This window comes from Neopsephotus bourkii, unplaced genomic scaffold (assembly GCF_033783945.1).
Source record: "Neopsephotus bourkii isolate Nb327-2 ecotype Australia unplaced genomic scaffold, CSIRO-AGI_Nbou_v1 NB_1707, whole genome shotgun sequence".
Lineage (NCBI taxonomy): Eukaryota > Metazoa > Chordata > Aves > Psittaciformes > Psittacidae > Neopsephotus > Neopsephotus bourkii.
The window spans coordinates 5,994,904-6,013,662 of record NW_026902181.1 but is presented as its reverse complement, the minus strand read 5'-3'; the positions used below and the strand labels follow the sequence as shown (position 1 = coordinate 6,013,662).

The 18,759-nt window shown below is 40.8% G+C and overlaps 2 protein-coding genes across 2 annotated transcripts; one reads left to right on the top strand and one right to left on the bottom strand.

Annotated features, from left to right (window-relative positions):
• Positions 1-5,139: 5,139 nt before the first annotated feature.
• Positions 5,140-11,460, bottom strand: BAG5 (BAG cochaperone 5). Its single transcript, XM_061376336.1, has 2 exons — positions 11,331-11,460; positions 5,140-10,772 (listed from the first exon to the last, which is right to left on the bottom strand). Exon 2 carries the CDS (start codon positions 10,742-10,744, stop codon positions 9,392-9,394), a length of 1,353 nt encoding a protein of 450 aa, XP_061232320.1. The 5' UTR covers positions 10,745-10,772; positions 11,331-11,460; the 3' UTR covers positions 5,140-9,391.
• Positions 11,461-11,549: 89 nt separating this feature from the next.
• Positions 11,550-18,328, top strand: LOC133224655 (cytochrome c oxidase assembly factor 8). The gene is made up of 5 exons (XM_061376350.1): positions 11,550-11,680; positions 12,434-12,631; positions 13,693-13,756; positions 15,470-15,560; positions 18,074-18,328. The coding sequence occupies exons 1-5, from the start codon at positions 11,570-11,572 to the stop codon at positions 18,177-18,179; spliced, it is 570 nt and encodes a 189-aa protein (XP_061232334.1). The 5' UTR covers positions 11,550-11,569; the 3' UTR covers positions 18,180-18,328.
• Positions 18,329-18,759: the final 431 nt, after the last annotated feature.

Sequence of the window (18,759 nt, the reverse complement as noted above, 5' to 3'; positions counted from 1 at the left end):
GTGTTGACTCAATTGCTGGTTATTTTTTACTGCCAACACTTCAGTGATCCCCTAACAGCTTCGCAAACCCTGTCTAAAACATTGTTATCTTTGATTATTATCATCCTTGATTATTTGGACTCACTCACTGGGGACCTGAACACAACCTGCTGGCTGAGTTCCCAGCTTGACCTCACACCTGCCTGATCACCAGACTTGTCTGGCCTGCTGTCACAGTGGCTCCTGGCACCCTATCCTGTTCTCCATCTTGTCCTCTAACTCCTGCCATCAACTGGGTATATCAACAATATTAGTATTTTTTAGCCACCTTGTTGGCTGTTCTTGTACCCTCTCACGTTTTCTTATTTGTTGTTACAACCTCCTAATGTCCTCTTTTTTCTGTATAAGGAATGAGGCTCATAAAAATCCTTCCAGCTGCCTTGTATCTTAAATGGTTTCTTCACAACTACCAGAGCCTTGGTCCCAGAGATCCATGACACAACAGCTCATATGGAGCACGTGTTTTTTTCAGGGTCTCCAGGTCTTACCAAGTGAGTAAAAAAATGCATCCTGAATGTAATCTGTAAGATTACATTACAACATGACAAAGCCTTGGGTGGCATGGTTTAGTGTGAGGTGTCCCTGCCCATGGCAGGAGGGTTGGAACTAGATGATCTTAAGGTCCTTTCCAACCCTAACTATTCTATGATTCTATGATTTCCACCAGGACAAAGAAATAACTCAGCCATTGGTGAAGTGGTAGAAACTGTCCACAAAAGAATTAGTTACTTGGGAAGCAGCTTGAGCTTAGGAAGAACAAGATGGACCAGAAACAGAAATGATGCAATTTGCCACAAAACTGAATTAAAGGATTATAATGAAAGACAAGAGACAAAATAGAATAGCTGTGTAGATATAAAAGAGACAATAAATTGGCTTCTGCTCTGAGAACAGAAATGCTGAGAAATGTTGCAAAGCACTGAGCTGGAATGAGGCTGTTCTCAGGCTTCCCAGAGCAGCTGTTGGCTTCACTGCCTTTCAGTAATCTTCAGGGTGTTTTAAGATTATTTGCCATCATTGCTATAAACTTACTTAAACTTTTCAGAACGCCACCTTACAACTTGTATTCTGCAGGCTCCCAGTGATCCCTGGCATACTCTTAGGAGCTCCCAAAAGGAAACCATTGCCAGTAGATTTTAATTTGCATGTGTGAGTTTTGGAGTTTATAATTTGAAGAAGGTTGGAAATCACAGCACACACACGGTATGAATGTTCACTTACGTATATATGTTCAGCAGGATGTTTTGTAGGTGATTAGGTATTTTTCGTATGAATTTAGTACTCCTAACACTCCTAGTACCCCTAATAATTCAAATCTGAAAGGACATCTAAACATTATAGCAATGTAAACCATCCTTCCACACTATGTGCAATCTTCACAAGCAGTCTCCTGTTTCAACTGATGATTTCAAAGACTTTTGCTGTGAATTGGTGTGGACTGTCCCTGGGGAAGCCTTTATTCTAGTTTGGATACTATTGCACTTGCCGAAATAAACTCATACTTCCAGCCAGGTGAGATGATCAGTGATAGCTTCTGGTCTAAAAACCACTCCCATGTGGTTCCTTCAAACAACACCACACATGCTGCTGATGTAAAAAGCCCTAGTAAAGTTTGAAAACGTTTCCCATCCCTTTCTGCGGGTCACTCAAAATTATTGGTTGGTAGAACATCCAAACAGCAAAGCAAGCTGGGAATGAAGGTGGTGCCACCAAGAAAGCACTAAAAATACATAGTTCCGTTTTTTACAATTGCACTGCTGCAGATTTGTGATACTCGCCTTTTTAGACCTCCTGTAAACAATGCATCAGACAAGGCACTTGTACAGACTCCTAGTTCTGGTTGGAAGTATCTAGCCTTAGATACACTTGGAGCTGAAAAAACTCATGAAATAAAAAATACTACTGTGAATTTCCTTTTGATTCAGAGAGTAGACATTTTCAAAGGAGCTCAGCCTGTTTGGGTGTATTTGCTTGGTAGCCAAGCAAAACAGGAGCTGAGAGACAATTCAGCTGTGGTCTATAAATATACTCTAGACTACACACTAGGGGAGGAAAAAAGCTTCTCATAAATATGGTTATGCTGGAAATTAGAAGGTAACTCAATCCTAACAGCAACAATGGTTTGGAGCAGCTTTTCACTGGTGGAATGAGGCAAAGCCATTTTAAGTGGTGGCTTGATTAGCTGCAAGGGAGATCTTGTGTTTGTCTGTGACCAGACATGTCAGGGTGCATGGGTCTATGGATGGGCTCCTTTTCAAAACATGGCTTCACTTGTCACAGTGGGAACTTTGGGATGCTGAGAATTCTGAAAATCTGGCTTTTACTAGAAAGTGAGGACAGTGAGTGTCGAGAGTATCTGAAACTGAGGAGAGGCCATTTATTAATATTCATAGGCGACAGAGCTCTTCAAACCTCCTTTTCATGTGGTATTAATATGAGGCACCTGAAAGGTAAGAAATAGGCATTTGATCATACACTGATTTGAATAAAACAATGCTACAAAGAATTAAAAAAAAAAACAAACCAAAAAAACCCCAAAGAAATTTAGCCTAAAATTATCTCTTACACAGACTTGCTAACAGTTATTATACTATTCCTTCCAATTACCAGTTTGTTACAGGATATAACCTTCATGTTGCACACTGTCTTCTGCAAGACAATATATTCCAGTAGTGTGCTAAGAGTTCCCATGATCACAGATTTCAGAGAGAATGAGGGTAATTATGGCATCCCTAGAGATGGGCAGCATTATCTTGCCCAAGGGCACACGAAGGTAACCCCCATCAGCTAGAGGTTGGATAGTGCCCTGGAGAAGTGCTTCGGGTGACTTAGGTTAGAAAACAATGTTGATCTGCAGGGTGTAGACTAGGTATAATGCAACAAGGCAAAAGGGAGCTTTGCTTTGCTTTTTCTTATGCTATAAAACTGAAAGAAGTCAGTCAATCAACCACCTCTGTTTTCCTCCAGCCTTCCTTGTTTCTCTGCTTCTTTGAGGTTTTCATTTGGCTTACAGACTTCCTGGTGATCACAATCACAGATTTGGATTTGGGTATCTGTTTTGGAGTTGATACAACTGGGGAGCTAAACAAGACAGGGCCTTATTAAGGACATTGCACTGCATCATTGTCTTTCTTCCCTCATGAGATACTTCTGATTAGCTGCCTGAAATACAGGTTTCACAAGGAACTCCTGTGGCACAGAAGTTTGTCTGGCAATACTAATTGAGAAGAAATGGCCCAATTAAGAAACTCGTTGTACTTTTCCATTTCTAATGGCAAACTCTGCTACAATTTATGTCCTGTAGGAAGAGTTTTCAAATTTTGAAAGGGTCCTCATTATTTTTGAAGTGACAAGCAGAGCAACTCGTGCGTTCATCTGTTTGGAAGTCCCCAGAATGAAATACTGTAGAAAGGATAAGCAAAGCCTTCAAGAAAAGCACGCCTCATCCTCAGTTTCTTCAGTTAATGACCAGCTTTCAAACGACATATACATGCTTACTAATATAATTGAAAGCATTATGTAAATAATTGTTTCAGGTAGCAAACCAGAATGTTATCCAGGCCAGCCAACAACTAGTATATGCCCCACTCAGGGGCTCAGGAAAAGCTTTAAACAGAATTTCTCAGCTTCATCTAAAACAGAAAGCCTGACAGAATTTCAGGGAATATCCCCCCAGAAAATACACTTTTTCCATGAAAACTCATAAGCAACAGGAGAACAGGCACCAAGTGCACTCAAAACACCAGCTCTGAACATCTGGTCACGTCTCTGCTAGCAGCTTCCTCTAGCAGGAATGTTTCCCCCAGATCCTGCCATTTCAATGTCTCATGCTGGGTTAGGGTTTAAACCCAGCTTAAACCCCCAGGCCTTCATCATGAGTTCAGTACTGAAGTCTCAGCTGAGAATTTTCCAAAGGAGAGATACACCTATATGGAAATACGGAGTTTTTCCAGTTAAACCATTTCAGGCACCAAAATCTGCCTGTCCCAAACACACACACCAAAATTTTTAGCAAGGCAAATTCTCTCCTTTGTCGAGTAAACAGCCGATCAGGACAAACAGGTCAGCAGCTAGCTGAGCAACATCTAGGGCTATTGCCCAGATGATTTACTGGCCTTTGAATAATGTATTTACTTCAAATAAGCCCTATTGTTGAAAGGGAGAAGGTACAGTGCACTTGTTACTATAGGAACATTCCACATCTGTAAACCATATTCTTATCTGATGTCTGTAGAGTAAAACTTTTCCAGGTTGTGTACAGTGCTTCAACATGATCCCTTGTGCTTTGTATTACATGAACATTTACTATGTAACACCAAAGAGCAACCGAAAAGAACAGGTTTATTTTCTGTACATGATTCACTTCTATTTCCTTCATCATAGCCCATTACTAAAGCAGTGAATTCCTACTTGTCTGTAGGAGTTGGTAGTGCCACCTTCTTTCCTCTTCAGAGATTTAGCTAATGACTGGCTGCTACTGAAAATCTTAAGATTTGCTCTCTAATGCCTGACTGCATGACCACCCCATTCATTTTGCAGTCACTCTGGCCCACATGTCCTTCTACAATCCAGTTCAAACCCACAGAATGCTCCTCCTCCACTTTTGTTAAGTTTGTTTTCCCCTGTTTTATTGGATTCAATCATCTCATCGGAGTTGGCCAAGCAGCACAAACTGCTTTTGGGGCAGCTTTCTGGGCAGAAATAGAATGTCTTATTTCCATCAGCAGTGAGCTGATAACTTGGCGCAGTGCATCCCAAGAAAACATACTGAGCCATCGGAACAATCATGTGAACATGCCTCATCTACACAGTTTAAAACCAGATTAGCTTACCTCCTACTAAAGGTTCTTTAATCCACATTGATTTTGGACATTTAGAGAATTTATACCAACAGTTTTGCAAGCTCATCTGTTAAAGCAGCAGCCTTCAACAGAAAGTTGCAGCATCTTGAAACAGCCATATGCATTTTTGCAGCGATCATCCAACTGAAGGTCAGGGGTATGCAAAGCTATTGCTGAGGAACACAACCAACGACTGATGTAATGACTGTAAGGCAAGGTTGAATGCAGAGAAAACCAAAAAGGCATCAGATTTAGCAAGTACAGTTATGAGTGGTTTCCACGCAAAGAACTTTATTTTCATAAATACAGCAGTGGAAAAGCAAACTTCTAAAGAAGGAGGGGAAAAAATAACTTTATGTCCATATGTATAATAAAACCACTTTTTCCATGACAAAAATCATTTACATTCTGATAACTCACATTCAAAAATAAATAGAGGAAGGCAGCAGGGCATAACATTCAAATGAATAACTAGTAAAAAGTAGTAATCTATTTTTATTAATAATCAAGAATATAACACTGCAATATTTAATCTTGAATTTGTATGTACAAATGCCATATCCTACACACCAATAAATCAAGATATACACACCATAAGGAGCACGTTCACTAACTCCTGTTAAATTGAAAAAGTAGGAACCATATTTAACAAAAATCCCCTCCAAGCTGGTAACAGAAAACCCACTTTGAGCAGTAAAGAACAAAAATAAACACTGAAATAACTCAAGAAAACTAATTTAAAAAGAAAAACAATTATCAAATAGGAATAATGATATAGGATTATCTCTCCCCCAAATAGCCAATCATTTATTTTGCTCTAAGGTAGGTAACATAGCACACAGGAAAGTTACTGTATTTCAGTACAGTACTAAAATGCAGGCTCCTGCAATTTGGTCCATTTGCATGATGCTAATTATTTTAGCCTGTCACAAAAGCAAGGAAAGTTGTGTCCCTCAATCTTTGGGTAAAAAACAGAGAAATTACATTCTTCACCACAAAAGCAAGATTTGGGGAAATGTGTGCTTTTTTTTTTTTCTTGTTAAGCATACTTAGTTTATTTCATTCATGCAAAAGCTGTGAATAAATCCCATTCCAGATGAGGATTTTACCTTAAAATTTAAATAGTAATAAAATCAGAGGACACTGGAAAGAAGCCTAATCTACGTAATACCTTGGTGCTGAACTCTTCTCAGTCAAAACTGCGATAATCTCACACATTTGCCTTCTTAGAGACACAGATGTGATGATTCATTCAGGAAAGACAAAAATGTAAAATAGAACAGATGAAAACTATACTTACTCATTTTTACTTAAGAGGTTCAAACATCTCTAAAGCTACACATAACCTCCAAAGAACATGGACATTAAATTGTTAAACAAACTACAAGTAACCACTGCAGACCTAACGGTAATACTAAAGAAAAAATGTCTACTATCACTATGCTATCAAATTCTTGTATTTCCTAAAAATGTAAATGCAAATCAGAAGTTACAGTTCAAATGTATAGAAAGCTTGAAATGAGTATTCAGGTACATACCATTATTAATATTGTGTGTTAGCCACATAGTATATAAATATATTGGAATATTAACTAGGGGAAAATATAATTTTTTTGAGGTAAGGAGAGAGAAATTTAACAGGGTTGTATCTCTGAAGGTGCGCAGAGTGTCCTGGGTCACTCACTCAAGCAAACAGTTATGGGAAGGTGTGTTCTGCAGCAGAGCAGGGGCTTTCAATGGACAGGGACATTCAGTGTGGTTTTCCTGAGCCAGGGAACCCCAGGGGAGCACTGACACCCACCTGCTCACAAAAGAGGGGCCAGGAGTAATGGCTCCTCCAACTCCCACAAAGGGCAGCCCCAGGGAGCGTGGAGACCAGAGTGTGGCACAGCAGTTCATGCATTCCGCGTGCCATCTGCACAGGTCAGGTTACACATCCTACCTGACCCTCAGAGAGGCAGAGTGGTGCACACATGCTGGAAAGCATAAGTGGCAGCCCCATTTGGGGGACCTGTACTATCTACACCAGTCGGTGGTGGCTGAAGCCTTTACTCACATGGAGCAGCTGCAGAGAGAGTCTGCAGTGCAGACCTTGGTTTACAGAAGGTGCCTAGACCCTTCTCCTGGGGCAGGAATAGGCAGCAGGCCAGACCTGGACCTGCTCAAGCGAGTTCAGAGGAGGGCACAGAGATGATTAGAGAGCTGAAGCGCCTCTCCTGTGAAGACAGGCCGACACAGGTAGGGTTGCTCAGTCTGGAGAAGGCTCCAGGGACACCTTCTATCAGCCTTTCAGTATCTAAAGGGAGCCTACATGAAAGCTGGAGAGGGACCTTTTATGAAGGCCTGCTGTGACAGGACAAGGGGGAATGGCTTTGAGCTGACAGAGGGAAGATTCTGGTTAGATATTAGGAAGAAATTTGTCACTGTGAGTGTGGTGAGACACTGGAACTGGGTGCCCAGAGCAGCTGTAGACGCCCCAACGCTGGAAGTGTTCAAGGCCAGGGTGGATTTGGCTTTGAGCAACCTGGTCTACTGGAAAGTGTCCCTGCCCATAGCAGGGGGGTGGCACTAGATGATCCTGAAGGTCCCTTCCAACCCAAACCAGTTTATGATCCTACAAGAAACATTCTGTGGTTGCCTAATTGTGCCTTAGGCACTGTGCTCAACTAGAAAAAAATATGCCAGTTTATGCCAGTTTTGGTAAATAAATTGGCAAAGCAATCCCCAGTACAATCACAAACCAAATATATTCACACTCTGATGTTAACACAGCCTCAAAAACTAGATGATCTCAAAGCATATTATGGAGCAAACATATTCTCTCCTTCTTGCAGGAGCAGGCACAGGAGACCTGCCTGAAGTCCCCCACATCCACATCAGTGCATTCATTTTTAAGCAGAATTTGTATTTCCCAATTTTGATATTCATTCTCAGGACTCAATAGAACAACTGTCATCTATCATATCATGTTACATTGACATACATTATACTATAATTATATTTATGTGAGATATCCAGGTTGCAAAGATTACAAATGTACCAAGCTGCCAGTAAACAGTTCATCTATCTACATATGACAGTGCAAGTTAGCAGTGTCATAAAGGCACTTGTCTCTCACAGACAGTATTGTCTTTTCTAATCAGTCAAAAATAGATCTAAAAATATTTAACATCCAAAATGTTTTTTACTCCTTAAAGTGGTGCAAATCGTCATCTATAATCAATTAATTCAACATCAAAGACCTAAGTGCAAAGTATCCATAACTAAATGTATCTTTATAATTCATTTTAATGCCATGCTCTCAAAAAAGAAAGCAACGCCTAAAACCATGCTATAGTAGAAATTTGACTGGCACTAGCAACGACAAATGATAAGGCAGGTGCATACAACAGTATAAGCAAGCTTATTTACAAAGTTACTAAAACAATTAAGTGCTGGGTTGCAAGAAGAAGCATTTGCCGTAAGTCTTCTCCAAGACATGCTTAAAGCCACACCTGACCAGTATGAAACATGTAACATGCATTTACATCATTAGGGACATCTTCAGAGCTACCTAATTTTACAAAAATAATTTAAAAAATGTTCATTCACTTTAAAGTGAGTTCTGTTTGGGTTTTCACTGAATGTGAAAAGACAAGTCCAAACCAGAGCTAACAACAGTTGAAAAAAACACCTAAGTAGCCGCTATACAAAATTCAGTGCAGCTTTCAGATTACCAATGTGTAAGTTGCCAATATTAATGGATGGCAGTGTGAAATCCCTTAAATTCAATTTATCTGGTAAGTACATATGTACAGATTTCCCTCTTCAAGTCTCAGAAACTTAAAGCAGTAATTTGACAGTTTCCAACAACAAAAGACCTGTTTTTAGAAATCAAAGGGCTCAGGTATTAAAAAAAAAAAAAAAAAGACATAATTGGCTTTGCCTATGTAAATGCTAATTGGTAGCTGGCATTCTAGCTCCATTAGCTGAGAAATCTAAACACCCAGAAAGGTGTGAGGGATGGAATAAATCAACTACAGCCCAAAAGGTAACAGGTTTTTCGCCCTTTGCACATTAAGAGTATATCCAGACTGCTGTGAAGTTGTTGGATGGAGCCTCATGCTTGAATGTTAATTTCCATGTCCAGTCTTCTTTAAATAATTTTGCTAGTACCATACCATAAAGAAGTTTCTGCATCTTTGAAAAATCTGCATCCACTGAACATTGCACAAGGTTATTAGAACAAAAACAGAAGAAAAAAAAAAGAAGCCATATGATCAAGTATTAAGCTAATCCTTCAGAGAATCACACTTTCTTATAGCAATGACCAGAATTGCTGATGGTGTACTGACAGTTGCCATGGAAAGTGGGTGACTGCGTGGGATAGCAGACATATAGCCAAGTCAACTGCTTATGCAATCTTCGTGATACAAGCAAGCACAGAACACACCACTTGTATTAAGTGCTGCCTATGATCTGCATAAAGTGCCAAAGGAAAAAACATTCCTCTCTGTTAGGCCACGAATACTTCAGTATTCCCATTCATCTGTTTTCATGTCCAGGTAGTAAAGAATATTCTGTGCAAGCTTTACTGCTTGCTTTCTGGCAGTCTTGCACCGCTCATCACCTTGGGGATCAACAGCATCAAGTGCTAGAAGTTGTTTTGTAAGAAGTTCTTCCAATCTCATGTAATTCTTATCCGTTCTGTTTCCATCAAATGAAATCACCTCCTGCTGAATTTGAGACAAGTTTCCAAGAACATTCCAAACTGCTTTATGACACTGATGTTCAGCAGCAATTTGCTCAGAATACATTTTCCTCTTTTCAAGTGCTTCCTTCAGATCAATGTACGTTATAAGAGTTTGAACCTCAATTACTGCTCTTCTCCTGGCTTCTCTAATACAGGGGTTTTTTCCTGGACTCACTTCATCCAAGCGGGCAATTAATCCCTGCAATTCTGCTCTGGATCCCAAAAACAAATCAGAAGCATTCTCTGTTTTTAAAAGTAAAGAATTAATTTCCTTCATTTTCTTCCGGATCTCTTCTATTTTTAGAATGGACTGATTTTGTGCCAAATCATAAGCCTGAGTAGAATCTGCTTCTTCTTCCAAGTCTAGATATTTCTGCAATTTATTGATCTCTTCTACAACTTCCTTTCTGTAATTTCTGATTTCTGTGTGTCCACAGACATCTAAAGCATCCAAATCAGCAATAAGGCCTGTAAGCACACAGGACAGATGCCTGCAGGTATCATTACTACTGACTCCCATCAGAAGTGCAATGAGAGTTCCTCTTGCTTTGTTCACATCACACATTACAGAGTTAATTTTGGAGACAGAAGGATGTGCATCATTAGAGAGTGGCAGGGACAGCTGTTGCTTCACACCGCTTTCTATGATCTCCTGAACAGCACATACTTTTGTCAGAGTGCGGTATCTTGCTTTGCGTAGAGAAACTTTCCCTCCAGTTTTCACCTGGGTAAGCCTCAGTACAATGTCCTGAATACCTTCTTCAAATTCATCACTTATACAGTTACCTCCTTTGTAAAAAGGTGTAATCTCACGTTCCACAAGTGACTGTGCCTCCTTGAATATAGCCTCTATTTCCAGTCTGCGTGGATGATTTGCATTTTGTTCCAGCTCCTTAAGGAGCCTCTCTATTTCCTGAGCAGCTCGCTTTCTGGCTTGCTGAATATCGCCCTTGCCCTCGGTGTCTACAGAATCTATTTCAAAGAGCTGTTTGGTAAGACTCCTTTCTAGTTTCTTGTACTCTCGATCAGTAGACAGACCACTGAAGACAACCACTTGCTGTTCAATCTCTTTGACTTCTTTCTGTATTTCATGCAACCGTTTTATGGATGGGTGTTGGTTACCCATATCCATTCTCTTCGTTTGTCCAGCTTCAGATGAACTACAAGGAAAATGAGAACAAGACCTGCGATTAATAAAGTGCTATGGAAGCACACATAACTTTCACAGAATCCTGAATCACTTCATCATTGCCGCTATTTCAAATATCACTAGCAAGAGGAATAAACCATTCGGATATTTCATAGCCATTCCTCTGTTTTTTCACACCCCTTTCTGCTGCTCGGACTGCAGGCGTGATGCTTTAGTTACCACACGACGGGCTCTTACCGTTTACGCACTGCCTCCAGCCCTCCCCTCCCTTCCTGTTCTGCAGCCGACGGCATCGCGAAACAAACCGGACACCCGCAGCCTAGGGGAAAACCAGGAGCAGAACCCGGGCGCCCTGCGGCTGCCCCATCCCCAGGGCAGGGCTGCCTTCCCCCACACAGGCCCCACAGCCGGCGCTCCCCGCCCTCCAAGCCCCTCCGCGGCGACGGGGCCCGACGAGGCTGGGAGAGGAGATGACAGAAAGCCGCCGCTAGGAAGAGGCCCGCGCCCCCGCAGCACCCCCACCCGCAACGCTCCCGCAGCCCCCGGGCGCCCCGTCCCGCCGTCTCACCCGCCAGTCACCGCGTCCGATGAACTGGGTGCCCGGCCCGCCGCTGCGCCACGGGCCGAGCGGCAGCGAGCCCTGCGAGCCCCGCCCCGCCGCCGGGAGGTAGCGGAGGGGGCGGACACGGTGCTGCCGAGCGACGCAGCCCCCTCCCCAGCACCGCCCCCGAACGCCGCGCCGCGCTCAGGGCCGTCCTGTCTTTGCGACATCACCGTAAAGCGGCAGGCGCTGGCGCGGGATGAGCGATGGCGGTGGTTCGGGTGTTGCGGGGTGGGTGTTGTTGTTACCGCCGCCTCCTCTCCTCGGCGGTCGGCAGCCGCCCCACGGTGGAGCGCGGGGAGCGGCAGGAGAGCGCGGTAAATCCGGGCGGGACTTTGGGGGCAGCTCCTGTGTCTTGGACCCGGCCTGCCGCCAGGCGGTGCGGAAGGCCTTGAGGTGTCCCGGCCCAGCGGAGCCCTGAGGGAGAAGCAGGTGCCCCCCCCCCCCCCCCGGTAGCTCTCAGTGTCGCTGGGCGGGTGCGTCCCGATAACAGCCTCGTGTTCCCCGAGGCTTCTCGTCGTTTACGTAATTTCCAGTCCCCCTGTGTTTGTAAATACCAGGCTGTGGGGGCACCGAGGCTCAAGGGGAGTAAAGTGCTTGTATAAGCGGCCGGGGAGCTACGAGCTTCTAGACCCGGGTGTCCCTAGACCCAGCCTCAAAACTTACACGCTGATGTATGCACACAAGGATGCATGAAGAAAACAGTGCTTAAGAGGACTTCCGTACTTGCTAGTAATCAAGTAACGAAGTGGAAGATAAGTAATGCAAAAACGGAAACACACCCACACACCACAATCGCCTCTCCCCCTCCCCCAACAAAACTGTCGATTAAAAGAACCCAGAAGTGTTGGGAAAGAGTCACAGATACCTTCTCTGTAGTGCATTTATAAATAAAAGTAGATTTTAAATGTATCGCATTGTTTTCAGTCACAGTAAATGTGCATAATTTCTGAACTCGTCATGGTCACATGTTTTAAGGTTGTGTGGAGTTTTGGAATTTATTTTGCATCACGATGTTATTTTAAAACTCAGCCAAAGCAGTCATAATAAGTTCTGCCTGTGTTTTCCAGGGCCTGGGTTTCAGTCCCCCCGCTCACTCCCGTAATGACTGGATCGGCCCCCCTGACAAGCACTCCAACCTAAGGCCAGTCATCTTCTACGTGCCCCCCGAGGAGTCACCCCTGGAGCGGCGGCTGCGGGAGGCACGGCAGGAGGCGCAGGCCTGCGACCAGCGCTTCTGGGCACGGCACAACCGCGCCTTCTGCCAGGTGAGCGGTGCCGCTTGGCTCTTGCCTGCTGCCCACCCACAATTGGGGCTGGTGTCTGAGGGGTAGGGTGCTGTTCCACCTACGGTTACTGGCTGTGATTGCTACCACTTCTTTTAATGCACACTGTCTTAGTGGAAATCACTTTTTTGTCATTCATTTCTTTAAGCTGATGTACAGTACTGAGGAGTCTATATTCTGTTGCTGTTTAGTGGCATATAATGGTATTTGCCTTTTTCCTGTCTTGCACTTGTATGGAGTTGTAGCCACCCTACATGCAAGACCTGTCTATGACTGGAGCAGCTGTTGAAAATTATTCCGAACTCATTTTGCTCTGTCATAAGTGAGAGAAATTAAGTACAATCACCAAGGATAAATGAGGGTAGTGTCCCATTTCACTGGCAGGGTACCCCAAGAAGGCTAAAAGTGGGGACTTCTCAGTCACGATCTGTCTTCTTTCCTGATTGCATCATTGGTTAGGAGACACTGAATTTTGTGGGGAGAACAGTAATAGTGCAGTAATTCCCCATCATTTGTGACAATCTTTGATCACCATATCCTCCTAAAACTTGCAAAGGTCTCAGAGAAAAACTTTAGTTGTTTGGGGTTTCTTTCAATTCTGTATAACTGCTTTTTAAGTTTCATAAGCTTACGTACAAATAATTATTCTGCTTTCATCTAAGTAATTTCATATTTTTTAATGTTGCATGTTTTTCTTCATCCTCAAATTCTCAGTTACACAGCATATCTTCATAGTTTGTCTTACAAACGGAAGATTTGGATCCTGTGAAGCAATACTGAAGCTCAGCTGTAGCTTTAATCCACAAATAAGTTGTATATGTTTCAGTAGAAGACTTGCAGGAATTAATTGATGCATGCAGGCAGCAGGATCTAGGTGACAGACTCATTGGATTCAGGCAAATGTTTTGTTGACGTTTACAGTATAATGAGTATTGCTTATTATTTCAGAGGGTGTTAAGCACTACACTGCTGTGTGATTAAAAACAATGGTTAACTTCAACGACTGAGTACCTCAGATTCTAATGTGGAAAAACATGTTTTAGGAAAAAGAAGAATTTATTTATTCACGACTGAAAGCCAAGGGTCTGGAAATGAGAGATGAAACAGGTTGGTGATATCTTTGTTTATAGTTCAGGATGCATTCTGAATTCTGCTTAACTTTTAATTTCATTAATATATGCTTTTTGTGTTCTGTCACAAGTAAACCTTGAGGGTAGGACTCAGAATTGTTTTCAGGAGCGTGATAAAGAGGGGAGGAGCTCCTCAGAGATGTGCATGTGGGGGTCAGATCATCTATTGCACTGTTCTTCCCTATGTCCTTCTCACAGCTGGAGGGAATGCACTGAAATCCTAGCCAAGTTAATATAATCATCCTGTAGTCTGAGGAGAAAAGGGCTTTTTTCTTTCACAGTTTCTAAACCAGTGAGCTAGCTGAACTAAGCAAACAGAGCATTTGCCTCAAGTGCATGTTACGGTTGGGTGGATAAATTCAAATTCATTGGCTTCAGGTCCATAGTGTGTACAGTGAACACAATGTATTTCCTTAAGGGAGACTAAGCTTCAGAGGAGACAGCAGCTGCTATCTGCTTGTCTCTGCCTGATCACAGTTGCTGTAAAATAGTTGCCTCTCTAATTTATTATGTAAAATTGAAAACAGGATGCTTTCATAATAACAGTGAATTGGCCATTGTGGTATGAGGTTGAACGTTTTATTCATAGAATAATGATCTGTTTGAGTTTAGTAAAGCATCTGCTCTGACATACTGTGTATCACAGACCACTGTTTTTCTCTTCTGTTTGTATCCTGGTGACCAGTGTGTGGTTGAGATAAAATTTTAATTAAGTTCTGTGTTGTTTCAAAGACTTTTCTTTTATATTGCCATTTTGGGTTTCGTTGGTTGGTTTGTTTTGGGTGTGGTGTGGGGGGGGGGTTTGTTATTTTGTTTTTGTTTTGGGTGGGGATTGTAGGTTTAATACCATAGAAATCAAAGAAAAAATAGTAAGCAGGTACATCCCTTCCAGATAAAATTATATTGGCTGCGTGTGTTGATTAACTTTGTTCTGTAATACAGTTCTATCATACAGCTGTGTGTGTATATAAAATAAGAGTAATAACAACATATATGAACTGTTAGACCAAGATGTAATTTTATGTGTAAGTGAAGCTACAATCAATTCTTCTGATACCAGTATGAAGAAACTGGTATGAAGTCAGCCTCCAAATTGTCTTAGAGTAAATTTATCCCATTTATCCCATAGTATGTTAATCCATAGTAATATATCAGATTTGTAAATAATGACAAATAGGACTGATCAATAAATTACATTTCTGTGATCAGTCTCAGGAGCTTCATAAAATAATTGCCTGCTATATTGTTAATAAAGCTGACATCTCGGAACATATACTCATTGGTATAAGTTACTTTGAAATTTATTAACAGCAACAGAAAAAATGTACATCTGAAAATAATGTCAGTCACAGCTGGTGTTCTTTCTATATTTATTGACTTGCTTTAGGGGGGGAAATTAAATTACTGAGTGCTCTTACTTGAGCTGTTTAGACTTCAGCCCTGCAAGAGCTTAATTTTACTCAAAGGTAGATACTCCTAGATCTATGGATTTTATTTTTATTTTTTTTTAATCTCTCGTGTCCCCTAGACTAAGTTTTAAGAAGTTGTAAGATAAAAGTATATTAACTGTCTCAGGCTTACACAGGAAGCTTGTAGGAATAAGGAGTCAGATGTAGATCTCCTGCGTCTGAATCCAGTGTTTTAATCCAGTGAATTGTCTTGACATTTTTATGCCAAAACTTATTTTCAGGTCAAAAAGCAACACTGAATGCAGAAGAAATGGCTGACTTTTACAAGGACTTTCTAAGTAAAAACTTTAGAAAGCATATGGAGTATAACAGGTATGTAGAAGATATTTATGTTGACTGTTACACATTACAGCCTTAGTGAAGGGCATAAGGTGAAATTTGAACATTTTTTCCATAATTGGTAAAGCAGCACTATCATCTAGAAATTTTTTTTTTTTAAATGCTATTATTAGCATTTGTCAGAAATTTGCATTAGCATTTGAGTTCTGCTGCTGCTTAATGCTAATTTAGGGGAGAGATTAATCTCTTATCTGAGATTCAGAGAAGTGATCAGGGACTCTTATGGGTCTTTCCATGCTGCTAACTGAAACAGACAAATATGCAAATAGAAAAGTTTAAATTTCTGTATAACAGATTCTAGTTGACTGTTAAATAAGGACTAGTACATGTGATTAATCTCAAAGGAAAATTGTACTTAGTACTCTTGGGTTTATTCTTTTGCAAGCATATAGAAAAATGAAAGTGATTAGTCTTGAGTTTTTGTTTTCTTGTATGGCAAAGCGTTGTTAAAATGATCTCCTGAATTCATCCTGTGTAGAACCTTACAACTGGGTAAGCCCATATCTAGCCTGCCTCTTCACAACATCTACTGCATTGTTTCTGCAGCAGTAGTTGATAAACTGAGTTGGGCATCTGAAACAACTGAAAGATCACTTGCAAACACACACACCCTGCAAGTAGCTGTGCACAGCTGACAGAGAGCTAGAAATAAGGAAGGAATGGGAAGCTGGAGGAGAATAGCACTTAGACCAGTTACACTAGCACTGCCCACTGAATGTGAACCCACAACTTCAGTTTCTTCTCCCTATTGGATTGAAAGATTTTTGGCCTTAAATGTGTCAAGTGTAACTGGTTTCTTAATGGTGTAGTGCTAGTGATAATTCTACCACCACTATAATTGACCTATAATAAATTGTGGTTTAGGATTCTTGGTATATATGGTGCATATACCATAATATACTCTATTGTAAGAACAATTTTAATGCAAATCTTGTCTTGCTGATGGGGAGAGAGGGTGGGGAGGGAAACCTCACCATAACCTAAGCAGCATCATGAAAAGATGGAAAGTAAAACATTATTTTTAGTAAGAGGATTATTGTTCAAGTTGCCTGTAACTGGTGAGAAAGCAAATCATTTGTTTTAGAACTGGTCAGAATTGCTGTAGTGACCTTGGGATAGTATCCCATTTTTATGGTGAGAGAGTTGAGGTTTTGTGCCTACACATGCCCTTCCTTGTTGCTGCCTTGTATAATCAGGTAGTGTCAGCTGCATCATTGTAGTTTCAAAGTGAAATTTCCAGCCCTGAAAGCAGTGAGCTTTTTACAGGCACTCTGATTCTGAGGAGTCATATTTATAAAAATCTGTTTATGCATTCAGCTGTATGTTCTTTTGCAGTGTTGAAAACTGGCCTGAAAACTGGCTGCTCAAGTGTTGCAACTTGTAAAATTTAGTTAAAATTGAAGCAACAACTGTACATACACACAATGAATATTTAGTTCAGGGTTCTTAGACTGGAAATACAGTCTAGCAAAAGGATATAGGACATCTGAAAAGATACCTGAAAGGAGAAAAGAAACAGTTTTGATGTTAGCATGATATTTTGATTTAACATGACATTTGAGGGGAAAGCTCAGTGCTGTTTGTCAGCACAATTCCGGCTACTATCCTTACCTGAGAGGTTAGTATTACAGGTTTATGTTAGATCTGTACATGCAAGGTTTCCCACAGAGATCTCAAGAAAAGACCTAAATTCCAGAGTTTAATATTCCCTGCTAGTTCTACAGTAAATATATTCTATTGCTTATTGTGTAGCAAGAAATGAGGGAGGGAGCCTTGTTAGAAACTAGATAGAAAGAAATTGTGATATTATCTTAGTTCCTAAAAGGGGCTAGAATTTGAAGCAAGTTCTCAGAGGTTAAAAAGGGCTGATACAGACTATCCTGCCTGTATCTTGAATTGGTTCCAGAAACAATGCATGCTTCATAGAAACTATTTAAAGATACAAAGACTTTGGCGTAAGGCATAATCTTTAAAAGGTACTTTTAGAAGCATAATATTTCCTGTACTGGGTTATACAATTGCTCTTTGAAGTGTGATTTTTATTTTATTTTTCTTACCCTTGTAGGTAACCAAATGTGCCTTTTCCAGCACACATCTTCATACATGCACTAACAAATCTTACCCATAGCACAGTGCTGGCAGGAAATTCTTCTAGATGGCTTTACTTCTGAAGCATTGCAGATACTAATTTCAAATACAGTTTGTCATAAAACTGCACATCCCTTAACTGGTTAATAGTTAAGCTTTCAGTGGTTGTAGCCCTATAGTCTACATCCATCTGTTCATGGCTGTGGATATTCACACAGACCTTTTCATAGATTATTTAACTCTTGTTAGGCACAAAAAGTTCTGCCACAAAGAACTGAAAATGTAGGCCATCACTGATAATCACTGTGTCAATGCCAAAAGATATTTTAATATAATTGTGTACCTTTCTTCTGTTCTTGTTCTATGTGCTGATGATTTTCCTGGCTTTGGAATCCTAGAGATTGGTATAAACGTAACTTTAATATCACATTCCTCATGGGACAAGTAGCACTGGCAAGAGCTCTGAGGTGGCTTCGTTGGAAAAAGAAAAATGTTGGAAATTAATCATAGCTCCCTGAAGAATGCAACACTAACTAGGCCTGCTATAAACTTGTCATTTATAGCGATGTTCATAATTGGAATGACTCGTGATAATTGCTTGAATCTCTTAAATTATGTAAATAAAAGTTGCTGTTGGTCTTAATTTATAATCACTATGTTGATTTCCTTTATCTTTTATTCCAAGAATATCTATAATATTTTCCAACCAAAATACAACTATTAAAGTTGTATTATTAAAACTATCAAAGCTGTTCCTTGTTTACATTAAATGGAATGGATCACAACTATCACATTTTTACTATAGTCATAGGTCTGAAATAATGTGTGATTTGGTATGCTGGACCTGCACTCAGGTTAGAGAATGATGTTTCCTCCTACCTTGTTAGTATATAAAGACAGAAATGCCTCATTTGCGGCAGTTGTCTGTCTGGGGCAGTGGCTGTCTGTAAGTAATATGAAGTGGCTGAAGTGACAAGTTATGATTTTTGAGTATACATACAATCAATTTAGGATAGTCCTCTTTTCAGTGTGATTATTGGCTATTTTTAATAAAGATTTAAGATATGTTTTCATATAAATTACT